General features: G+C 44.6%; 1 protein-coding gene and 1 pseudogene across 1 annotated transcript in view; one reads left to right on the top strand and one right to left on the bottom strand.

The window, feature by feature from the left end:
- Positions 1-24,877, top strand: part of Mtor (mechanistic target of rapamycin (serine/threonine kinase)) — a 124,323-nt gene that overhangs the window by 31,294 nt on the left and 68,152 nt on the right. Inside the window, exons 19-28 of the mRNA XM_013031836.1 lie at positions 462-466; positions 3,025-3,111; positions 6,687-6,854; positions 8,201-8,313; positions 8,579-8,741; positions 9,994-10,086; positions 10,765-10,911; positions 16,034-16,176; positions 18,881-19,043; positions 19,154-19,299. Of these exons, the coding sequence (XP_012887290.1) occupies positions 462-466; positions 3,025-3,111; positions 6,687-6,854; positions 8,201-8,313; positions 8,579-8,741; positions 9,994-10,086; positions 10,765-10,911; positions 16,034-16,176; positions 18,881-19,043; positions 19,154-19,299 (1,228 nt within the window). The remainder of the gene's footprint in view (positions 1-461; positions 467-3,024; positions 3,112-6,686; positions 6,855-8,200; positions 8,314-8,578; positions 8,742-9,993; positions 10,087-10,764; positions 10,912-16,033; positions 16,177-18,880; positions 19,044-19,153; positions 19,300-24,877) is intronic.
- LOC105999291 lies at positions 4,212-4,708 on the bottom strand (annotated as a pseudogene).

The following is a 24,877-nucleotide window of genomic DNA, read 5'->3' as shown; positions in this document are numbered from 1 at the left end:
ACCACTGAGCCACCTTCCCAGCCCCTACTCCAAGTTATCAACTTAGTAATATTCTAAAATTTTTATTTTATTTTATTTATTTATTTTTTGCCAGTCGTGGGGCCTGAACTCTGGACCTGGGTGCTGTCCCTCAGCTCTTCAGCTCAAGGCTAGCACTCTATCACTTGAGCCACAGAGCCACTTCTGGCTTTTTTCTGCTTATGTGGTGCTGAAGAATCGAACCCAGGGCCTCATGCATGCGAGGCAAGCACTCTACCACTGAGCCACCTTCCCAGCCCCTATTCTAAAACTTTTAAAACTTCAAGATAAAGTTTAGGCACCATAGATTTTATCCTTAAATACAATTTTTTTAATGTTTTTGTGAAGTTGTCCAGTCACCACTCAGTCTAACTTTAGACAGTTTCTGTCACTGTTGCCGGAAACCTCCTGCCCTTCTGCAATGGTTTCTGTTCCCATTCCAGCCTTGGTCAACCACTGATCTTTTTGTCTCTAGACACTTGCCTTTTCTGAATGGCTCATGAAGTTGGAAGCATAGCATGTGGATCTTTTGCATCTAGCTTCTTTCATATAACATAATACTTAAAAAAAAAAATCTTTCTGGTTGTGGAGCTTGAACTCTGGGTCTGGGCACTGTCCCTCAGCTCTTCAGCCCAAGGCTGGTGGTCTACCACTTTGAGCCATAGTGCCACTTCTGGTTTTCTAGTGGTTAATTGGAGATCAGAGTGTCACAGACTTTCCTGCCCAGGCTGGCTTTGAACTGTGATCCTCAGGTCTCAGCCTCCTGAGTAGCTAGGATTACAGGCATGAGCCACTGGTGTCTAGCTTAACATAATACTTTTGAGGTTTTCCTTTGTTGAAATGTAAATCTGTTTCACTCTATCTATTGCTGAGTAATATTTTCATTGTTAACAAGTATTTTCACTAGCTCAACTGGCTCATGATTGTCATCCTAGCTACTCAGGCAGCTGAGATCCAAGGATTGCAGTTCAAGACAGCCAAGGTCCAATTAACTAGTCAAAAGCAGGAAGTATAACTGGTTCAAGTGGTAGAGGCACTATCCCTTTTTTTTGGGGGGTGTGGGGGGGTTCGGTCGTGGGCCCGAACTCTGGGTCTGGGCTCTGTCCCTGAGCTCTTCAGCTTAAGGCTAGTGCTCTACCACTTGAGCTACAGCAGCGCCACTTCCGGCTTTTTTTTTTTTCCTTCTGCTTATGTGGTGCTGAGGAATCGAACCCAGGGCCTCAGGCATGAAAGCAAGCACTCTACCACTGAGCCACCTTCCCAGCCACTAGAGCACTGTCCTTGGACAAAAAAGCTTAGGGACAGTGTCCAGCCTCTGAGTTCAAGCCCTAGGTCTGGCACAAAAATGAAGTATTTTTTTTCTAAGCTTGTTTTTCTTCTTCCACCCTGACGTTATTTAGAAGTGGATATTTTATTTACAAATTTACATGGTTTAAAATTTCTCTCTTTGTTGCTGATTTCTAAGTTAATTCTGTTGTATTTATTATTTTTTTTGATGTTTGATGAGACTGCCTTAATGGTCTGGCCCATCAGTTACTGTCTTAAGTTTTTTGTATTCTTGGAAACTGTGTACTTGCTAATGTTATACACAGGATTCTTCATATATCATTAGATTGAACTAGCTACTATGTTCAAATCTTTTTAATAATTCCTTATTTTGCTTAATAATAGCACTTAAGATTATAGCTGCATATCTATACATATCTATACCAACTCTGGAGGTATGTGTCTATTCCCATTACCCATCATTTTTTCTTTCTTTTTTTTTTTATGGTACTGGGGATCAAATCCATGGCCTTATGCAAAATTAGCAAGTGCTCTACCATTGAGCCATATCACAGCCCTTTTCCTATTCTTTCATTTTTAACTGATGTGATTTTGTTTGGATGGCTTTCTTGTAATGTAACTAGATTAACATTTTAATCCAACTTAAAAAATTCTGTCTTTAAATTGGTGTATATTTTATAGTAATTGTTGATGTACTTATTTATTTCCATGGTTCTTCTTGTCCTGCCTTGTCTGTCTTTGTTTAATATAATTTTGTTGTTATTATTAAGGGGTTGTACAAGAGGGGTTACCATTTCATAAATCAGGTAATAAGAACGTTACTTTTTTTTGATAATTATACCCCTTCCTTCACTTTCCCCCAGTTTCCTTCTTTTCTTTCTTTCTTTTTTTTTTTGGGGGGGGTCCGGTCATGGGGCCTGAGCTCTGGGCCTGGGCACTGTCCCTCAGCTCTTCAGCTCAAGGCTAGCGCTCTACCACTTGAGCCACAGTGCCACTTCCGGCATTTTTCTTTTTGCTTATGTGGTGCTGAGGAATCGAACCCAGGGCCTCATGCATGCAAGGCAAGCGCTCTACCACTGAGCTACCTTCCCAGCCCTTTTCTTTCTTTTTTTAACTTGAGTTTTTCTTCATCTCTTTCTTTCTATTCTTAGCCACATTTAATTTTTAAAAATACTTTATAATGGAATAAAGGCAAAAGTAGCTTCTGCAGTTAATAACATTTTGTCAACTTGGTTTCATCTGTTACCTTTATGCACAAGATTTCTTTGTTTACTTTCTGATTTAGGGTCTTGCTATGTTGCCCAGGCTGGTCTTGAATTTATGGACTCTAGTGATCCTTCTACTTCAGCCTCATGAACAGCTGAAACTTATAGACCTGCCACTTTTGTTGTGTGTGTATGTGCCAGTCCTGAGGCTTGAACTTATGACCTGGGTGCTGTCCCTGAGCTTTTGTGTTCAAGGCTAGCACTCTACTACATGAGCCCAAAGCTACATTTCCAGCTTTTTTGATGGCTAATTGGAGATAATTGGACTTTCCTGCCTGAGCTGGTTTAAACTGTGATCCTCAGATCTCAGCCTCCTTGAGTAGCTAGGATTACAGGCGTGAGCCTCCGATGCTTGGCTCCAAAGTTGTTCTTTATTCACTTGCGCGGATGGAGGTTAAGCCCGAGGGTTCTGTATTGTTCATAGCATCAGCTTGCTGACCTCTTTCTCTTTCAGTTTCTGTTCCAGCAGCTGGGGATGTTGGTGTCCTTTGTGAAGAGCCACATCAGACCTTACATGGACGAAATAGTCACCCTCATGAGAGTGAGTAGAAGCTCAAGCCTTTACTTGTTCATCTGTGTTTGAGTCAAGGGATACTCAGAGGCAAGTGTGGATAATGTGGACATTTTCTTCATGGGTCATTGTGGAGCAGTTAACAGTCCAAGTATAAAAAGTAGAACAGAGTAACCCACTTGATTGGGAGGAGCAGGTGGAGAGGAGTACTTGCTCCGGCTCCATGCTTCCTGGTCAGGAGTTCATGGTAGGAAATCTGCGGAGGCATCTGGGAGTAATTGTGCTGACTTATTTGTCTCACACACAACAAAGCCCTTGTACTTTTTTGTGGTGGTTGTTGTTGTTCTAGTCTTGGAGCTTGAACTCAGGGCCTCAGTTCAAGGGCACTGAACTGAATTGAATTGAGTTGAACTGAACTGAAGTTGAATTGAATTGAATTGAACCGAGCTGAGGACACTGAACTGAAGGGAACTGAACTCAGGGCATGGTGTCCCTGAGCTTTTTCCCTCTAGATTGGCACTCTACCACTTGAGCCACAGCTCTACTCCTGGTATTTTTGTGGTTAATTGGAGATAAAAGTCTCATGGACTGTTCTGCCTGGGCTGCCTTTGAACTTTGATCCTTAAATCTCTGCCTCCTTAGTAGCTAGGAGGATTACAACAGTGAGCCACCAGCGCCCAGCAGCAATTTTGCTTTGATGTTGATTTGTACAAAGCCTCTTCCATACTGCCCATAAAACTAGCCTGAGGGGCTGGGAAGGTGGCTCAGTGGTAGAGTGCTTGCCTTGCATGCATGAGGCCCTGGGTTTGATTCTTCAGCACCACATAAGCAGAAAGAGCCAGAAATGGCACTGTGGCTCAAGTGATAGAGTGCTAGCCTTAAGCTAAATAGCTGAGGGACAGTGCCCAGGCCCAGAGTTCAGGCCCCATAACCAACAAAAACAAAAAAACCAAACAAAAAAAACTGGCCTGAGAAGAGGAATTGGGAATCAGGGGTTCCAGTCAGTGAAGTACCATGGTCTCCTGACAGGCACTAAGGACCAAGATGCTTTGCCCTATGACCTCCAAAATGTCACCTTCTGACCACAGTGGCATCTTGAGAATGGGCCTAGACCTCAGGATTTTTTTTTTTTTGGGAGGAGCCAATGCAATGGCTAGTCTTTATTGTGAAGAAGAAACTTTACAGCACATTCTAAGAACATCAGTATGGGGTTCAGTGGCCCGTCTAGTGGGATACCAGCTTGTAGTGGCTTCCACAACCTGGGCATCGCTGAGTTTCCCCTTTGTTCAGTCAGAACCAGATGACAGTACAGTTGTCTTCTTCACAAATGCAGCCCACTATCCTCTTGTTGCTGATGGATGGAACCAAATTAGGGTTTTCCTTGGTGCCTGCAGCTACGTTGGGGGCCAATATATTGTAAGGGTCCTGTCCCTTTTGCGTGGCCATCATGATCTCCCTTTCGAGTCCAGTAGCCTGATCCTCATCAGTAGGAACACCACCTCTAGACGCCATGGAGCGCACCACAGGCGCTCCATTGGGAGCACGGGCCTTTAAGGCCTGCGCGGCCAGCGCTCCGGCTCCGCGAAGTAACCTTGAAGCCATAGCGCCCGCGACTAACAGCTGCAGTTCCGGGGTAGACCTCAGGATTTTATAACATGTAGTAAGCAGTTTCTGGAAGATGCTGGATTGATGGCAGTATTGTTTTCCTATTGTTTTGTATGATTTAAATGATTGTTTTGGGCAAGAGTTTTTTGCAGACATCATTTTATTTTCCTCAGAGATGTTTTCTGTTTTCCCATCCCAGACCTCTGCAGTCAGCTTGCAGGAAGCAGCATAGCCAAAATCAAAATGGCTGGCTTTCCAAATGGAACTTTCTAACACTTGAAAGCATTAGAAAAACTTCTACATGTATAAATCATTAAAAGTGGCTTTTTTCCTCCACTGCTACCACAGAGGCCTCTGTATAAGGAAGATTTAGGCCAAATTCTAAACCACCTGGTAGATGGTCTTTGGGGTGAGGAGAAACAAGGAGGAAAGTAATATACTCAGGAAACTAAAGTAACCTCTAACTCATTTGCCCACAAAAGACGTAGGCCCACGCCACAGTGTGCAGCAGGGAGCCTGGCCTGCAGAGCACAGCTTTCCTTTCATCCCAGATGAAGAAGGCGCATGTTGATCTGGGCTTTTTAATGAGTTCCCTGGAGCTCAGGAGGAGAATAGTCTGTGAGTCATGATCCAACTCATGTCCCCAGGCAGGCTGCTGGCTTCTTTGAGCAGAGAAAACCCTGCGAGAAGCCTGGGCTGATGCAGTTGGAAGGCACGTGGGTTTACTCTGAAGATGGCAGAGTGCAGTCCAAGTGAATGAGCATCAGACACACTGGCGGGGGCCTCAAAAAAACAGTGGTGTTTTTATCTAATGGGAACTTAGGTTTTTCAGAGAGAATATTTCTCTCCCAGCAGAGAGAGAAAGTAAATTTTAACAAACTTTTTCTAGGCTGGTTTTTACATTCTAAATTGTTAGTGCTTATATACATATACACGCATACATACATACATATATACACATATATACATATGTATGTATGTATATTTGTTTAATAATAATGTTTTATTCTATAAAATCTTTCATCTGAGAAGTTGTCTTTGTTTTTGTTGATTTCTGGTATGAATTATTGAGAGGCACCAGGAGTGTTAATATTTGTGTGTTGCCATCATTAGTGAGATTTCTATTATCAATAGATCTCCTGCTCTGGAATTTAGAGAAGGCAGGAATTTCTGGTCTTTCTGAGAAGATTTGAAATGATAGCTTTCCCTAGAGGGAGACCCTTGGGCCAGATCCCTGTAGTGTTCTGAGGCAGGATCTAGAAGATCATTGGCCAGGCTGTTGTTTTAGTAACTCCTATGAATTACAGTTATGCAGAAAAGTTATGTGAAAAGTGCTTGCTGTGTGGCACCTGCCCAGGCCTGATGGATAGATTTTTGAGGGCTGTATCAGATGCCTTCTAGCAAATCCAGAAAGGGCAGTCTGGGTAATGCTGGAATTGCTCTTTGGTAGAGCTAAGAGTATTCACTCTGTACTACTTCAGAGCTCTTATGTGGCTTAAATTTAGCTATCTGTTTGTTCTGTGGACATGTGTTTGAGTAGCTAGAGTAGTTCAGATGCTCTGATAGAGTATAGAAATACAGAGAAGTATCAGAAAGATTTCTGCCCCCTGTACAGTCTCGTAGGGGAGGTTGCAAAGTGAATTAAATACTACAGGTGCTAGGAACGGGAGAAGTGAAAAGTGAGTTTTGGTCCAGGGCTAGGTGGAGATATAGGACTGTGGTGTTGTGTTACCATCTAGAGTGAATAGATTTTCACTGTGTTAGCGTAGCAGAACACATGGGTTTGCAGGCAAAGGGCAGAGCAGGGGAAGTGCAGTATAACTTGTCCAATGTGCTGTGGTTGACCATAGGGCCCTGTGGTAGGGGAAATTTATTTCGTGTGGGGAGGAGGAGATTATGCTCACTGCACTTTTGCTTCTGTTTTGGCCATCTCTGTTCTTGGGTTCACTTTTCAGTAGAGGAGTACCTAACTCTGCCCTGCCCTCTCTTTCCTTTTGTAGGAATTCTGGGTCATGAACACCTCAATCCAGAGCACAATCATTCTTCTCATTGAGCAGATTGTGGTAGCTCTTGGGGGTGAATTTAAGCTCTACCTGCCCCAGCTAATCCCACACATGTTACGAGTCTTCATGCATGACAACAGTCCAGGCCGCATCGTCTCTATCAAGGTAAGGGAGATTTCCACCTTCCTCTAAGCCCCTAGAAGTGAGACCCTTTTCTGAGCGACAAGCCAATGTCTACTTCAGAACACCAAACTCCAGCACATGGACACCTGAGGCGTGTGGGCTTAGAGAACACTTTACAGTTCTCTCTTGATTATCCTGACGTTTTTGTCTCCTTTACTGGCTTAGTCTTGGTAACTGTTTAGTTCAATGCCAGTTTTTTTTGTATTTTCCAGCAACAGAATCCTTATCAATTATTGAAATAATAAGCAGAGAAAAGAACATAATATATAGTCAAATGAAATAAGGGGAAACACCAAAAGAATGTAGGTTAGCTGGAAGCTGGGAGCTCCCTCCTGTAATTCTAGCTATTCAGGGGGCTAAAACCTGAGGATCATGGTTCAAAGCCAGGCTGAGTAGGAAAGTCCATGAGACTCTTTTTTTTTTTTTGCCTGTCGTGGAGCCTGAACTCTGGGCCTGGGCGCTGTCCCTCAGCTCTTCAGCTCAAGGCTAGTGCTCTACCACTTGAGCCACAGCGCCAGTTCCAGCTTTTTCTGTTTATGTGGTGCTGAGGAATTGAACCCAGGGCCTCATGCATGCAAGGCAAGCCCTCTACCACTGAGCTACTTTCCCAGCCCAAGAGACTCTTATCTCCAATTAACCACCAATAAAAAGGATTGTAATTCAAAGCCTCTTGATAAAGAAGGCTTTTCCAAGTCCTCACATCATTGCCTGTGTTGCATGTTGTAGGTATTTTTTTTTTAGGTGATAGTACTGGGGATTGAACTTGGGGACTCACCTTTGTTAGGAAAGTGTTCTACCACTTGAACTGCATTGCTAGGCCTTTGTGGCTTTAGTTTTTTGGATAGGGTCTCATCTTTTACCTGGCTGGTCTCCTATTCAACCTCCCAGATAACTGACTTTACAGGCATGGACCACTATTCCTAGCTGGCTTTTTTTTTTTTTTTGGTTGGTCCAAATAGGGCTTGAACTCAGGGCTTGGGTGCTATCCCTAGGCTCTTTTACTCAAGGTTAGTGCTCTACCACTTTGAGCCACAGCTCCACTTCCAGTTTTCTGGTGGCTAATTGGAGATGAGAATCTCACAGAATTTCCTGCCTGAGATGGTTTGAACCGTGATCCTCAGATCTCAACTTCCTGGGTAGCTAGGATTACAGGTGTGAACCATCAAGCACCCTGGTCTGGCCGCTTTTGAGAATAGGATTTTGCTAGCATTAGTCCAGGGTGGCCTCAAATTAGGATCCTCCTATCTCTCTCTCCCAGGTAGCTGGGATTGTTGGCCTAGCCCACCAAGCTCAACTACTTTTTATTGTGCTCTTGCTCCCTTTCGCAGTTGCTGGCAGCAATCCAGTTGTTTGGTGCCAATCTGGATGACTACCTGCATTTGTTGTTGCCTCCAATCGTGAAGCTGTTTGATGCCCCTGAAGTGCCACTGCCATCCCGGAAGTAAGCATGCTGCCCTTAGGAGCCAACAGTCATTGAACTGTTAGCATTTCTTAAGTTTCTGGGCCATCATTTTGGTCATTTCAACTGCCATTTGTTTGAGTCTAGAAATATCCCTGACTTATGGAAATCCTACTTGTCCCCACCCCATTCTAGTTGTCCCACTGGAGTTTATATTTGATCCATGTCACCCACAACATCGCTGAAGCCCTTTCCCCGCTTCCCTCCCTGCTGATTGTAAGGTAGCTTCAGCTCACGCTCATTGTAGGGCAGCATTAGAGACAGTGGACCGCCTGACAGAGTCTTTGGACTTCACTGACTATGCCTCTCGGATCATTCACCCAATTGTTCGAACACTGGACCAGAGCCCGGAGCTGCGTTCCACGGCCATGGACACACTGTCTTCCCTGGTCTTTCAGCTGGGGAAGAAGGTAAGACAGTTCTTTTTTTTTTTTTTTGGTCGGTCGTGGGGCTTGAACTCTGGGCCTGGGTGCTGTCCCTCAGCTCTTCAGCTCAAGGTGAGCGCTCTACCACTTGAGCTACAGCGCCACTTCCAGTTTTCTGGTGGTTTATTGGAGATAGGAGTCTCACGGTCTCTCCTGCCCGGGCTGGCTTTGAACCGCGATCCTCAGATCTCAGCCTCCTGAGTAGCTAGGATTACAGGCGTGAGCCACCAGTGCCCAGCTAGTAAGACAGTTCTTAACGAATGGCATTCTGCCTTGTTCAGACAGAAGACTTTGTGAACTCCTCTGTTTGTTAGTCTGTAGGTCTCATACCACCATTGGAGAACATAGAATGATCTGCTTTTTATGTTAGTGTGTTTTGTCTGTTCAGTAAATATTTGTTGAGCCACCTGTGTGGGGCAAGGACTGTGCTAGAGGCAAAGTCTTTGCTCTCATAGTCCTCGATTCCAGTGAAGCAAGGCGAGTAAACCCAGTGTGTCTCATATGCCTGGTGCAGGCAGGAATGATAAACAGCACAATGAGACAGAAACTTAGCTTGGCTTTAGGAGAGAAAGAAATGTAGAGATGAGCAGGACCAAGTGGGAGAGAGATGAGAAGCCAGAGGGTGTCAAAGGTGGTCCTGTGAGCAGCAACGTACCTATCTTTGTGCCTGGAGCTCAGCAGTCTCTGGCTTCATCGCCGTCCCGCTGTTGTGCAGATCACTGTGGCAGGCTGAGCAAGGGTGGAAGGCTTTGGGGGATTTTAGTTATTTATTAATTTTTTTGCTTTGGGGGATTTTGAACACCGGAAAAATCGGATTGACTTAACATTTTATTTATTTATTTTTTGGGTCCAATCGTGAGGCCTGAACTCTGGGCCCTAGCACCACTTCCAGCTTTTTTTTTTCTGCTTATGTGGTGCTGAGAACCGAACCCAGGGCCTCATGCATGCAAGGCAAGCACTCTACCACTGAGCCACCTTCCCAGCCCTGGCTTAACATTTTAAAGTAGTTATTCTCAATGCTGTAGGGGCACAGATAGCAGCAAGGGCCTGGGAAGAGCCACAGCAGGAAGCCAGGTGGCAGGAGGAGGGGTCTTTGTTTGGCACTTATCAGTGGATGAGAATTCCAGAGCTACCTCAGCAGAATGACTAGCTATATTGTAATTAGGGTCCTAATTCTTTTCTCTGCTTTTCCCTCTCCATTACGATGCTTTCTCATGTTTCTCCCTTCCTGTCATAGTACCAAATTTTCATCCCGATGGTGAATAAAGTCCTGGTGCGGCACCGAATCAACCATCAGCGCTATGATGTGCTCATCTGCAGAATTGTCAAGGTGGGCCACGCCCCTGCCCAAGTCCTCAGTGTTTGTCCCCTTAGGTGTTCCTGCCCTCTAGCTACGGCTTATGTTTACTCTTCCACTCTGAACTAGGATCGGCAAGCTTTTTCAGTGAAGATGTTTTTTTCAGCACAATAGGCCAGGTGCTTTCTGTTGGAGCTGCTCCGTTTGGCCATGGTCTGCAAGTGGCTATCTTCAGCACATAAGCCAGTGGGCTGACTGTGTGCCAGCCAAACTTTATGGATGCAGAAATTTGAGTCTCGCACAGTCCTCATGTATTGCAAAGTATTAATTTTCTTTGGGTTTTACTTTTGCAACCATTCAATATTGAAAACCCATTCTTCACTCTTGGGCTTTACAAGGCCAGGCAACAGGTTGTAGGCCGCCTGGGCTTTAAACACTTGATTGTGCCTGTTCTTGCTCATAGTTCATCTTTACCATTTGCACAATTGGATACCTGTACTACTGAATGAGTGCTTGTCAGTGACCAGGAAAGATGGATCTACAGTGGGGAATTCAGCCTGCCTACAGTTTATTTTGTGCATATATACAGTTTTTTGCTGCTTGTAGAAGCCCTGGCTCTTCTGAAAAGTGTAAATCTCCCAAGATTTATGTATGTTTTCTAAGCTAGAAGCATCTAGTAGTATTGCGGCTGTTTCCTCTGACTGCCTGCAGGGATATACCCTTGCTGATGAAGAAGAGGACCCCTTGATTTACCAACATCGAATGCTGCGGAGCGGCCAGGGGGACGCGCTGGCCAGTGGACCGGTAGAAACAGGACCCATGAAGAAACTGCACGTTAGCACCATCAACCTCCAAAAGGCAGGTCCATTGTTTCCTGAAGACTGAGCAAGGGGAGCCCTTCCTAATCCAAGTGTAAACCAACCAGAAGCCAGACTAGGCGGGTTCCTGGAAGTCTAGATATCATGAACTCTTTTTTTTTTTTTTGGTCAGTGGTGGGCCTTGAACTCTGGGCCTGGGTGCTGTCCCTGAGCTCTGCAGCTCAAGGCTAGTGCTCTACTTCTTGAGTTACAGTGCCACTTCCGGCTTTCTGGTAGTTAATTGGAGATAAGAGTCTCATGGACTTTTCCTGCCCAGGCTGAACTGTGATCCTAGATCTCAGCCTTCTGAGTAGATAGGATTACAGGCATGAGCCACCGGTGGTGGCCCAGCTGAACTTAGGCTTTTATCAGCCAGGTGTCAGCTTATCTTCTGTTTTCTTTTTATAGTACAGGAGTTTGAATTCAATTCAAGTCCTCATGCTTACCTGGCAGGTGCTCTACTAAAGCCATACTATCAGCCATTTTGCCTTAGTTATCTTTCAAATAGGGTCTCCACCTTTGCCCAGGCCAGCCTGCATCAGAGACATCCTACTTATGGTTTGCTGAATAACCAAGACACATACAGGCACAGACCACCACACTAACTTTTTGACTCAAACTGTGGGCCTCCCATTCCTACACCTCTTGAATAGCTGGGATTATAGGGATGAGCAGCTACAGTTAGCCCCATAATATTTTTTATTTTTTCCTTTTTCTTTTTTTTTGGGGGGGGGGTCCAGTCATGGGGCCTGAAATCTGGGCCTGGGCGCTGTCCCTCAGCTCTTCAGCTCAAGGCTTGCACTCTACCACTTGAGCCACAGCGCCACTTCTGGCTTTTTTTTTTCTGCTTATGTGGTGCTGAGGAATTGAACCCAGGGCCTCATGAATGTAAGGCAAGGGATATACCACTGAGCCACCTTCCCAGCCCCCATAATATTTTTTCTAATGGAGGAAAAGTAGAGAACAAAGTATCCTTTTGTGTTCTCTTAGTATTTCAGTAACAAGACATTTTGTTGCAAATAGCATTGCCGTGTTTTTTGTTTTGTTTTGTTTTTTTAACAATTAATTGCCATTTTTTAATGTGAGCAGAAATAGTGAGCCAGCACTAATGCTAGCAGGATCTTTAAAGAGTTGCTTTTCCAACTTCCTCTCATTGTACTCATCAGTTAACTAGGGCTTTTAAAATGCTTATTCTAGTTCAGGCGGTCTGAGGGCAGTCTGCATTCCAAGGAGATCCCAGGGACTGTCAACCACACTTTGAGTAGCGGGGTTTTAGATCTTTGCATTTAACTATTGAACCAGCCACCTAAAAATAGGCCGTTTGCAAGCTCTTCCAGTAAATTTAGAATAATCAGTTACTTCACCAACTTTTAAGTAATAGACCAGGTTGCTTGTTTTCCACATTTTGTATTAGTCAGTGCCACTGGAGACTCCTAAGCAGCTCCCAGTTTGGATTTCAACACGGTGTTTTTCTTCATCATTAGCAGCTGACTCACAGCAGCTGCCCTTCATGTGATGCCACAGAAAGAAGTCCAGACATGGCAGGCTTGCCAGCAGCAGCGGCTCACACCTGTCATCCTAGCAACTCAAGAGGTTAAGATGCGGAGGATGGTGATTTGAAGCCATTCTGGACAGAAGAGTCCACAAGCCTTTATCTCTAACCAGCAAAAATCAAGAGTGAAGGCCTGGCTCAAGTAGTAGAGAACCTGCTGAACAAGCAAGCCAAGCAAGTGAGAGGCTCTGGGTTCAAACTCTGATACAGGCCCAAGGAAAAGGGAATGGGGCAGGCCTATGTCCTAGCTGACTCATTCTCTTCATTTGGCCAAGCCTATGAAGATCTGAATGTAGTCCCTGGAAGAAGGGCATGCTCATACATGCTCATACCCACATTCAGAACACTGAAGGTTTATTAGTGTCTTTGTCCCCACAGATAGTGTCAGGTAATCCTACTAACACATGCTTAGTGATTTAAGCTGGGCATGGTGGTTCACTCCTATAATCCTAGCTACTTGGGAGTTAGAGACAGGTGAATTGTAAGTTCAAAAGCAATCTGGGCAAAGTTAGCCTCTGTCTTCAAAAATAGGAAAAAGACTGAATAAAGTGCTTGGCTAGCAAACTCAAGGTACTGGGTTCAATCACCAGTATCATTAAAAAAAAAAAATTCTTGTTGATTTCAGATGAAAGTATAAAACATCCCTGGGTCAAGAGGAATGAGACTTCAGGGAAAGAACCAGGACCTCAGCCACATGGCATTCCCATGTTATTGAAGTTATTGAGGCCACCTGCCAAAGCCTCGCATCGAGAGAGGCCAGAACACGTTCGCACACAGATGTCTCCAGCCAGCTGGGGTTCAGAATGTCTTTCCAGGCAGCTGTTGACCCTGCTTTAGAGATTTCTTCTATTTTAGGAACTACTGCTAGTAGTCTAGTTTGCTCCCAGGAAGCTCTGTTTTCTACCAATGATTTGGAAAATAGGTTTAAACTTTGCCAGTCATGCAACAAATAATCTCTGGTTTATCTTACCTGAGAGAACAGATCAAGTTCAAAAATTCTAAGCAAAATCCCCCACGGCTGTCTCCTGGGCCATTTCATTGAAAAACAAATTGTATTTCCATATAACCATGTAATGACAGTTAGGGATTAAGTGTGTTTAATCACCCCTCTTTTTCTGTTTTTCTTTTTTTTTTGTTGTTGGTCATGGGGCTTGAACTCTGGGCCTGGGCACTGTCCCTCAGCTCTTCAGCTCAAGGGAAGCGCTCTACCACTTGCCACAGCGCCACTTCCAGTTTTCTGGTAGCTTATTAGATATAAGAGTGTCACAGACTTTCCTGCCCAGGCTGGCTTTGAACTGCGATCATCAAATCTCAGCCTTCTGAGTAGCTACCATTACAGGTATGAGCCACCGACTCCCGGCTCTCTTTTTTAAAGTCTCTAATATTTGTTTCCTTTTGTGGGCAGGCCTGGCGTTTGAACTTAGGGCTTCATGCTTGTTAGGGCAAAGTATTCTTCTACTTGAGCCATGCTCACAACCCTTTTTGCTTTAGTTACGTTTTGCATAGGTTCTTATAGTTTATGCCTGGGCCAACCTGGACTACTGTCCTCCTATTTGCACTTCCTACCTAACTGGAATGACAGGTGTACCTCCCCTATGCCTAGCTTATTAAGTTGGGGATCTCAAAAATGTCTTGCTTAGATTGGCCTCAAACCACACTCCTACCAATCTCTACTTCCTAAATAGCTAGGATTACAAGTATGAACTACCACTCCTGGCTTTTTTCTTTTTTCTTATGTGGTGCTGAGGAATTGAACCCAGAGCCTCAGGCATGCAAGGCAAGCGCTCTACCACTGAGCCACCTTCCCAGCCCTACATCTAACTTTTAAAGTGATACACAATGCTGTAATGTACAGATCTGTTGTGTGATTAGGAAGCCAGAAGCTATGCACAGAAAAGGACTTGATGTTCCCATTTCATGCAGCAGACCCACGCCTGGAAGTCAGGTCTTTTGTAATCAGTCTCACTCTTCCTTCTCTTCACTTCTTAAAAATTCTCATCAGAAAGCTAAGCACTTGTGGCTCATGCCTGTTAATCCTAGCTGCTCAGGAGGCTGAGATCTGAGATCATGGTTTGAAGCCAGCCCAGGTAGACAAATCTGCAAAAGATTTCATCTCCATTAACCAGCAAAAAGCTGTTCTGGAGGTATGTGGCTTGCTCAAGTGGTAAGCTTCATGAAGCTGTGAGTAAGAAGGTCAAGCAAGAGCTCAAGGCCCTAAGTTATACTAGAAAAAGAAATTATAGATTGGTTCTGGTATATAATAAGAGTTTGTGCAATTTCCCTTGTTGGTTGATCATCGGAACAGCAAGTCTCTGGTTTGTCCCAGGGAGATGATGGTTCACTGATGGATGGGTGGTATAGCACACAGGCACACCGAGGTCCTTTCATTCCCTGATCTGCCATAACTTAATGATTTCCTCAATTTAAGGGGATTAACATGCCTGGTCCAGGAAGTTAAGGATCTTGGGGTTGGAGGGGTGACTCATTTGGTAGAGTGCTAGCCAATGAGTGAAAGTGTCAGGTACCAAACTTGAGTCTCGGTCACAGAACTGAAAAAAAAAGAAAAGAAAAGACAAGAAAAAGATTTAGTAGTTAGGGCTGGGCAAGTTCAAGCAAATGTCATTTTGACAATGGTAAAACTCATTATTCTTAGAATGCTGAAGTCTAAGGCTTTGAATGGTAGGGCCAGGATTTCAGCCAAGTGTTTCTAATTTCAGAGAAATAGGTGCTCACACACAGAACTAACATTGTGCTGAGCACTGTTGTAAATTCATTACACTTATTAGTAAATCCTCAACACATCCTGGGAAGTGAAGCTCTGAGGCACCATTGACCATCAGCCAGTAAATTACCTAATAGCTTTGAACTCTGGAGTGTGGCTTTGGCCACTATACTAGAAGCTGGTCCTCTCCAGAACCCAGTCTTTCCCTCTATCAGCCTGTGCTGCCCAAACATGACAGGTGTGTGTTTATCCTTGAGCCAAACTCCCAGCCCCACAGTGATGTACTTAATTCCTGTAGAATTCATAGTTTTGAGGAAAGGTAGAGAGGATAAACTAGAGAGTAGTGATTAAATCTGTTGGACTCAGAGCTGTGGCTTTGAGCTCACATTTCATCTGGCTGTGGTATGACTCATGAACGAATGAACCTATCTCCCCTCTTCCTGTGTGGGACTCTCTGCTCTCAGGGCATCCTGGGTTCTAGCCTCAGGCAGGGTACTCTGTTCCTGTCATGCCTTGCTGGAGACCATTAGGTTTTGTTGAATGTCCTCTTGAGTGTGACAGGCCCTGTCCATTCTTATTCTCCAGCACTCTGCTTTGCTGATGGTTAAAGACCAGCCAAGTGAGTTGTGAGATAGGCCTTTTCTAAATGGTGGTATGTTCTACCAATTACAACTTTTGCTTTATACCCTTTAATTAAATGTTCTTTTGTATTTGTGTCTTGGAGGCATTTTTTCATGGGAATTTAGGTGATTTTATAAATCCAAGTAGTATAATCATCAACAAAATGGTGGCTCTTTGCAACTGGCTCATAAAACTGGTGGTTTTCTCTTGTCACTTGTGGGATCACAGGCCTGGGGAGCAGCCAGGAGGGTCTCCAAAGATGACTGGCTGGAATGGCTGAGACGGCTGAGCCTAGAGCTGCTGAAGGATTCCTCATCGCCCTCCCTGCGCTCATGCTGGGCTCTGGCACAAGCCTACAACCCAATGGCCAGGTATGGTGGGTCAGGCCTCCCTTCCACCCAGCTTTCTCTCCCTGGTGACAAAAGATTTTTCTGTGATGAACATTTATTGTTTATAATCACTCATACCATGGTGATACAGTTAACAAGCTACCTTTTTCATTAGTAAGAAGCAAAAGGCAAGAATTTCATTTCACTTTTATCAGCACAGTTGTTTTACTGTGTGTATTTACCTGGCATGGTAACCATTCTTAGGACTTTCCTATTTCCACAGTGTGTGATGGCATATGCTCAGCTGTTGCACTACACCTTCTGCCCCAGGCACCTCTGAGGCCAGCGGCATCTCAGGGGTTGTGATAAACACACACACAGTGTTTTCACATAGCCACAGATACATTAGCTGAGGATCCTATGTGGACTCTGACCTAGATTAAGAACAATTCTTTCTTAATTTGCATAGGACATCTTTTAGTCTTTATGTTATCCTTTGTATTTCACATTGTGCCTTTTCCATCAGATTCCAACATGTTATGTACACACACATATATTATGGGTTATCAGAGTGTCCAAGTCTTCTTCCCCAATATTTACCAAAAAAAAAAAAAGTGGGGAAAAGAGTTATAGTTAAATGCCAGGGATGGCAAATTGTCCATCTATGTGATAATTTCAAGTTGTTGTAGTGGTTTTAGAAATGGTACTTGTTGGGCTGGGAAGGTGGCTCAGTGGTAGAGTGCTTGCCTTGCATGCATGAGGCCCTGGGTTCGATTCCCCCCCCCCAAAAGAAAGAAAGAAACAAAAGAAATGGTACTTGTTAGCCGGGCGCCAGTGGCTCACGCCTATAATCCTAACTACTAAGGAGGCTGAGATCTGAGGATTGTGATTTGAAGTCAGCCCAGGCAGGAAAGTCTGTGAGACTCTCTAATAAACTACTCAGAAAAGGCTAAAAGTGATGCTGTGATTCTTGGAAGTGGTAGAGCACTAGCCTTGAGCAGAAGAAGCTCAGGGAAGTGCCTAGGCCCTGAGTTCAAGACCCAGAAATGGCAACTAAAAAGAAAAGAAATGGCACCTCTTATTCCAGATGTTTGTAAGACTCTAGCTGTTAGAGGATCTTTTAAGACTTCTGGATATGATTCTTTTGGCTAATGCTTCTAGTTTCTTCTTTTCTTTTCTTTTTTTGTTTGTGGTTTTGGCCTGTTTCAGGGCTTGGATTCAGGCCCTTGCACTCTTGCTCAGCTTTTTTGCTCATGGCTGGCATTCTACCACTTGAGCCACACCTCTAATCTGACATTTTGCTGGTTAACTGGAGATAGAGTTAACTTTGACTTTTTGCCTGGACTGGCTTTTAACCGTGATCCTCCAGGTCTCAGTCTCTTGAGTAGCTAGGGTTATAGGTGTGAGCCACTGACACCTCACTTCTAGTTTCTTCTAGTTGTCTGTTTTTCTCTCTCTCTCTCTCTCTCTCTCTTTGTCTCTCTCTCTCTCTCTCTTTTTTTTCTTTCTTTTTTTGAACTAGGGGTTCTGGTTGTATATGGAAAGAAATAGCAGATGCTGCCTTTGCCATTTCTGATTGTAGAAATTAGGACATTGCAGCTGGGCGTTGGTGACTCACGCCTGTAATCTTAGCTACTCAGGAGGCTGAGATCTGAGGATCTCAGTTCAAAGCCAGCCTGGGCAGGAAAGATCATGAGACTCCTATCTCCAATAAACGACTAGAAAACCAGAAGTGGCGCTGTAACTCAAGTGGTAGAGCGCTCGCCTTGAGCTGAAGAGCTGAGGGACAGTGGCCAGGCCCAGAGTTCAAGCCCTACAACCAACCAAAAAAAAAAAGGAATTAGGACATTGCCTAAGAAACATCTCTAGAATCATTTGAAGATTTTTTAGTTTTTTTTTTGTTTTGTTTTTGTCAGTAGTGGGACCTGAACTCTGGGCCTGAGCGTTGTCCCTCAGCTCTTCAGTTCAAGGCTAGTGCTCTACCACTTGAGCCACAGCTCACTTCTGGCTTTTTTCTGCTTATGTGGTGCTGAGGAATTGAACCCAGGGCCTCATGCATGCAAGGCAAACACTACCACTGAACCACTTTCCCAGCCCAAGGTTATTATTTTTTAACTTTTAAGGCTAGCTACTTCTGTATTAGAAGTCCCCTTACTGTCCCATCCCCTCTAGTGAAGAGGAATGATGCAGAAGGTGCCAAGTAATGCGCCTGTGGAGAAAAACTACTTTGTGCCTTCTTCCCCTCTCACGTTTTCAGTCCTCTGGAGGTTGCAGTGTCTATACCTGCACCATGTGATAAGGTGGTCAGTAGCCATATGTGGTTATTATAACTTAATGTTTAAAATTACCTTTAAGTAGTATAAAGGGGTTGCAATTCACCTTAGCCATTTTATGAGATATGTGATATATATATGTGAAAATAGAATCAGGGTAAATTGAGGGGAGGGTGATGTTGGGAGAGATGGGGGAATGAAAGGATAACATTGATAAAGGTGTATTGTACTCGCAGTGTCAGTAAATTTAAATAAAACCCAGAACTCGCTTTTTTAGGTATACTTTGCCACAGTTCAAGTGCTTAATGACCAGTGATTACCATATTGTTCAGTGAAGATTTAGATAGTTTCCAACAAGTTCTATTGGACAGTTCTAGTCTGTGTAACTGAAGTCACATAAACCAGAAGCAAATTGATTGACTTGATGGCATCAGTCATGGGAAGAGTTCCACTTCTTTCTCTCCTCCCTTCAGAGATCTCTTCAATGCTGCGTTTGTGTCCTGCTGGTCTGAACTGAATGAAGACCAGCAGGATGAGCTCATCAGAAGTATTGAGCTGGCCCTTACCTCTCAAGACATTGCTGAAGTCACACAAACTCTCCTAAATTTGGCTGAATTCATGGAACACAGCGACAAGGTAAGACTTTTCTCCATTGTCCAGATGGAGGATGACAGAGGACCTGCTGGTGGGAGGGGAGACATCCCATCTGCCATTTTCCTATGCTATGGGGGTCTGATCTCCTTCAGGGCCCCCTGCCACTGAGAGACGACAATGGCATTGTTCTGCTGGGCGAGAGAGCTGCCAAGTGCCGCGCATATGCCAAAGCCCTGCACTACAAAGAACTGGAGTTCCAGAAAGGTCCCACGCCTGCCATCCTTGAGTCCCTCATCAGGTAGGCCATCAGTACTTTTCATCTGCTGCTCCACCCACTTCTGCTCTTGTCTCCTGCTGCCTGGTGCCATACACTGGAGTCACTTGGAGATTCTGTCACCTGGTCTGGCCAGCACATTTAAGGGACATGTGCTTGCAGTTGTCTAGCTATGATTGTCCTATCTGCTGACCCTTCCCACCCAAGCTCCCATTGTTTTCTATCCTGGGCTTTCTCATCCCAGAAAAAATAGTCCTAAGGCAATTCCATGGTCACACCAGCATGGAAGCACAGATTTGGAACACAGATTTTGGTTAGTGTGCTCTGGACAGGTTTAGGATTCACTGGGTCCTGGACCTCAGTGGACACCCAAAGCAGGGTGAGGTATTAGTGTCTGAATCTACTGGGGCTTGAGTGTGCCCCCTTTGACATTCTGTGATTACAAAAGTCAGAACAAAGTATGAGATCCAATGGTCTTTTCCCTTTGATTTTGGTTACCTTTTTTCCTCTACTAAGATGATTTTGATCTCCTGGGCATGGACAGAAAAAGTTGTTTAATAAATTTTGTGCTGTTATAATACTGCAAGCAGCCAGAAACTTGAGCTCCAACTCTCAGAGAACTGCTTACATCCATCAAGATTATCAGATAATATTAACTCTGGAACCTATCATCCTGGAATGCTAACACCGGTCATCCTTTCATTGCCAATAGTTAAGGGAAATTTAGTGCCTGAGAAGTTTCTCTCCTGGCTGATAGAGCCTGCTCAGCTTGGGGCTGCCTTCATTTCACTAGATTGTTACATAGCTGAGTACTCTGCTGTTTATAGCTATCTATTAGAATAGCTAGCTCTCCCTTTGAGCAGATGCTGAAAAGCATTCCCGTCACATGACACGGAATTCTATTTCTGCCCAAACCTGGAGGATGTTGATTTGTGGCCTAGGGACAGTTGTAAACATGAGACCCAGGAGGAATGTTTGCACATCAAGTAAGCTTAGTACGTGTGAACACCTGTGACTCTTGCCTTCCTCCTCTACCTGCCTGCCGTAGGTAACACGATCTCATGTAATAACTAGTAGAAAATATGTGTACTGAATACTTAATATCGGTGACAGTAACAAGTTTCATCCATTAATGTCCTTGTTGACTTTTCTATCTGAGATCTGTGTGTGGCCTCGTCATCTCACCCTCTATTTGAGAGAATCATAGAGTGATCTTTAATACAGTCAGGGCCCTGAAAGTGTTCAAGGAGGTTGTGTCACTTTTTAAGCCGATGCAATAGAAAATACCTTCTCTGAATTCCCTGCAAATTGGCTTTGGCTATTTTATTTTTAAACTCTGTACTAAAAAAGAGCCATGCTTCTTTGCTCCTCAGGCCTTTCAGCCTACTCAGTTCGCCTCACAGTTTTGCTTCCTTCATATGGTCTCCTGGGCCTCCTAGTACCTTGCTTTGATGTTTCTGTTGCAGCTTTCACTCTGATGCTGCAGTACTGCTTTTCTTAAGCATCCTTGTGGTGGTACGCTGTCATCTTTACCAGGGAACATAGAAATAACCAAAGGCAAAGTTGTTTGGAGAAACTGCCCACATACAGTCCTAGTCCTCTGGGTGGGAGCCTGGAGACAGACTCCTCCCAGGGATCTCACCATGTGTGTGTGGCCCACAGCTGCCTCTTTCTTTTTTTTTTCTTTTTCTTTTTTGCTGGTCATGGGGCCTGAACTCTAGGCCTGGGTGCTGTCCCTTAGCTTTTCAGCTCAAGGCTAGCGCTCTACCACTTGAGCCATAGCACCACTTCTGACCTTTTCTGCTTATGTGGTGCTAAGGAATCAAACCCAGCACTCATGCATGCAAGACAAGCACTCTATCACTGAGCCACCTTCCCAGCCCAGCTGCCTCTTTCTTGTACCTGGTCTTGGGCAGGTGTCTCTAAAATCATAGATTGAGTTCTTCTCCAGTGGCTACTAGAGACTTCATAGTGAAATTCCTTTCCCTATCCCAGCCCCAATAAATTACACACATTGAACCTGTTTTGACTGTGAATACATTCCTCCCTGCCAAATCAAACTACTTTATTCTACTCTTACATTCCCTTTGGCAATTTGTCTTCTTTTTGTTTGGAGACAGGGGCCTTGGCTTAAATAGTGTATCTGTTTCTCCTATTAGCTTTTTTTTTTTTAAACTGTATTCTGTTGACAGTGTTGTTGTCTTGCTGCTGAGTTGAGCTACCTGTCTGTGAACCTATTGGCTTTTTTACATATCTATTCCAGGATAAAGTAACAAACCAAATCAGGCTAACATCTAGACAGCATAGAGGGCAGCTATATCCTCAAAGCTCCCATCTGTTAGTAAATACAATTGCTTCTTGGGGGAGAGTAAATGTGAGGATGTTAGATTCCTAGCTGTGGGGCTCTTGCTTAGCTAGCATGCTGCCTGCCTTTCTTCTTCTACCTTAGAGGCTAGAATCTGATCCTAGCTGGATGCTTTCACTGCCCAACCTTGGCATGTGCCCCTTTTTAATAAAAATATTCTGACTGAGAAATCTTCAAAAAACAAAAATGCCCAGGGCTTACCAGATGGCTGAGCCTATCAGGCTGTTTTGTCTGCGTCTTTTGCATAGCCCTGTTCATTTGTGTCCCTTTTCACATTTCATAGAGGACCTGGTCAGAAAAAAATAGTCCTGGATTTCAGAAGCAACACCAGGCTCTGTTCCTGGCGATTCTGTCCTCTTTCAAGTTGGAGACTGTGCTAGGCCACCTCTTTGGCATCCATTGTTAATTTACACTAGAGCAGTTTGGGAAATGCCATGAGAGTCTGCTCACCCCCCCATGGGGTCGGGGAAGCAGTATCTCCCTATACCCTCTGCCTGCCTCTCTCAAAGAAGTTTCCCTCAAACCACAGAAGCTGATTTAAATTAAAGGTTGAAAGAAAGAAAGAGAGAGAGAAAGATAGATAGATAGCTTTGGGGGTGGTTACAGGTATGCCTTAGGTGGTACAGTGCCAACCCATGAACAAAAGCATCAGATACCAAGTTCCAGTCCTGGTCTTCGGGGAAGAAAAATAAATAATAAAAGCCTCGTGGAATTTTTAGTCATGAGATATAAAGGAAATGGGGATGGGGTTGGGGTGGAGAATCATCAGTTACCTCTCTTCACCCCTGTAAGCTTTGTTCTTTCTGTCTGTGTCTTGTAGCAGCCTGCTGCCAAGCATCTCAGATTCTTTGGCTTGCCTGAAGAAGTTTCTTTTGAATATCTGTCCCTCAGGAAGCCTTACTCTGGTATAGCTGCTAACTTATTTCTTGGAAAATCCCCATGGTTCTTTTTTGGTTTTTGTTCGTCATGGGGCTTGAACACTGGGCCTGGGCACTGTCCCTCAGCTCTTCAGCTCAAGGCTAGCACTCTGCCACTTGAGCCACAGCTCCACTTCCAGTTTTCTGTTTTTTTTTTTTAGGGTCCTGGGCGCTGTCCCTCAGCTCTTCAGCTCAAGGCTAGCACTCTACCACTTGAGCCACAGTGCCACTTCCGGCTTTTTTTTTCTTTTTGCTTATGTGGTGCTGAGGAATCGAACCCAGGGCCTCAGGCATGCAAGGCAAGCACTCCACCACTGAGCCACTTTCCAGCCCCTTTCTGGTGGTTTTTTGGAGATAAGAGTCTCACAGGCTTTCCTGCCCAGGCTGGCTTTGAACCACAATCCTCAGCTCTCAGCCTCCTGAGTAGCTAGGATTACAGGCTTGAGCCATCAGCGCCCGGCTCATGGTTCTTGTGTTGTTTTTGGCAGTACTGGGATTTGAACTGAAGCCTTACACTTGCTAAGCAGGTACTCTACCACTTGCACCACTCTGCCAGTTCCTCTTTGCATTGGTGATTTTCAAGGTAGGCTCCTGCTTTACACCTGGGCTGGCCTGGACAGTGACCCTGCTCTTCGTGCTTCGGATGACAGGTGTGTGCCCCATACCCAGTTATTGGTTAAGAAAAACTTGTGAGCTCTTGTGCCTGGATTGGCCTCAAATTTTGATTCCTCAATCTTTACTTCTCTATGTCTAGCTTCCAAGGTAGAGTTCATTCCGAACAATCAACCACAGGTACAATAGAAAATACTTCGCATTACGCTTCCCCCCTCAGGGGGATTGGTTCTCTTTGGAAAGGAGATGGAATTCCCACAAGTCAGAGTGACTTGACACTCTTGATGGGTACAGATGATTTTCTTCTCTGTACCAAGCACAAAGTAGGTGTGTTTGTATGTGATGCATTTTGAAGTCAAGTGATGGCAGTGGCTCCCATGGGGTTGGGGGGTCTCACCTCACCAGTGTAGCGATCTGTGCCCCTTGCCTTTTTGTTTGTGACTTCCTCCTCCTCCTCTGGTATCCCCAAATTCTGAAGCTAACTCAGACCTTTCTCACTGTTCCTGCTCTTAAGTTTTTGTTTTTAATTTTTGATCATACTCTTAAGTAGTAAAGGTTTAAAAAAAACCTTAGAAAATACTCATTTTAAAAGTGTTTATTGTAGAAGGAAATGACACTTGAAATGTTTAAACACCAACTGTAATATTTTAGTTTAACAAAGCCAGGTGCTTATGTACAGCACAGATTGTTAACCATAGCGCCATCTACCTTCATTTTTCAGCCACTTCTTACAAAATAGAAAAGGGAGCTCTTTGACTCCATAAATATGTTGACTGGGAATGTTTTAAGTTAGTTTTGTGCAAATATTGAGGGACTTTGCCCATCTCTCGCTCTGCCATATCCAGGTGGCAACTTTCAGTGCTAGTCTCTGACCCAGGTGAGCAGGAAGGCAGGCCCAGGGCCCCAGAGCCTCCTCTAAGGAGGACCAGCCTAGACTAGCTCATCGCCAGCCCAACAAGGTTTGAAATTTTTTTAAGCATATAAACCAAAGAGAATGTCACTGGGTTTAAAAATTGCCCTCCTCCACTACCAACTTCTGGTCTTTTTGTAATATTCAAAGTCTCTCTTTTGACAAGAAAATCATAGTTCTTTTTTTTTTTTTGGTCCGGTCATGGGGCCTGAACTCTGGGCCTGGGCACTGTCCCTCAGCTCTTCAGCTCAAGGCTAGCACTCTACCACTTGAGCCACAGCACCACTTCCGGCTTTTTTCTTTTTGCTTATGTGGTGCTGAGGAATTGAACCCAGGGCCTCAGGCATGCAAGGCAAGCACTCTACCACTGAGCCACCTTCCCAGCCCCCATAGTTCTTTTTTATAGCAAAGGGGGTTTGCTATTTTTTTTTCATATGCAGAAAATGGGCAAAGTGTCCTCACCATTTTATTTCCCCACAGATAAATCATGTGGAAAAGAGGAGCTGCCACTCTGTGGGCAGATCAGGGGCAGAGGGAGCCACTCAGCCCTGCACCCTGAGAATTCTGCGAGAGTCTGTGGCAGAGCGCACTGGGCTTAAATGCTTCATCCATTTGCCATAACAGCCTTGGTACTTACAATTTTAGCATGCCCATGTGCTCACTTCGCAGCCCGCATACTAGTTCTGCCATGCTCCTCAGAGAATGACTCCCACCAGAGGTGGTGGCCCGGTCCTTATCTTTACCCATTCTGTACCCTCCTCCCAGCCTGCTTGCCCTCACTTCTGCAGCCCTGCACCC

This window comes from Dipodomys ordii, unplaced genomic scaffold (genome assembly GCF_000151885.1).
Source record: "Dipodomys ordii isolate 6190 unplaced genomic scaffold, Dord_2.0 Scaffold6, whole genome shotgun sequence".
In the NCBI taxonomy this organism is placed as follows: Eukaryota; Metazoa; Chordata; class Mammalia; order Rodentia; family Heteromyidae; genus Dipodomys; species Dipodomys ordii.
This window is presented reverse-complemented; position numbering and strand designations above follow the sequence as displayed.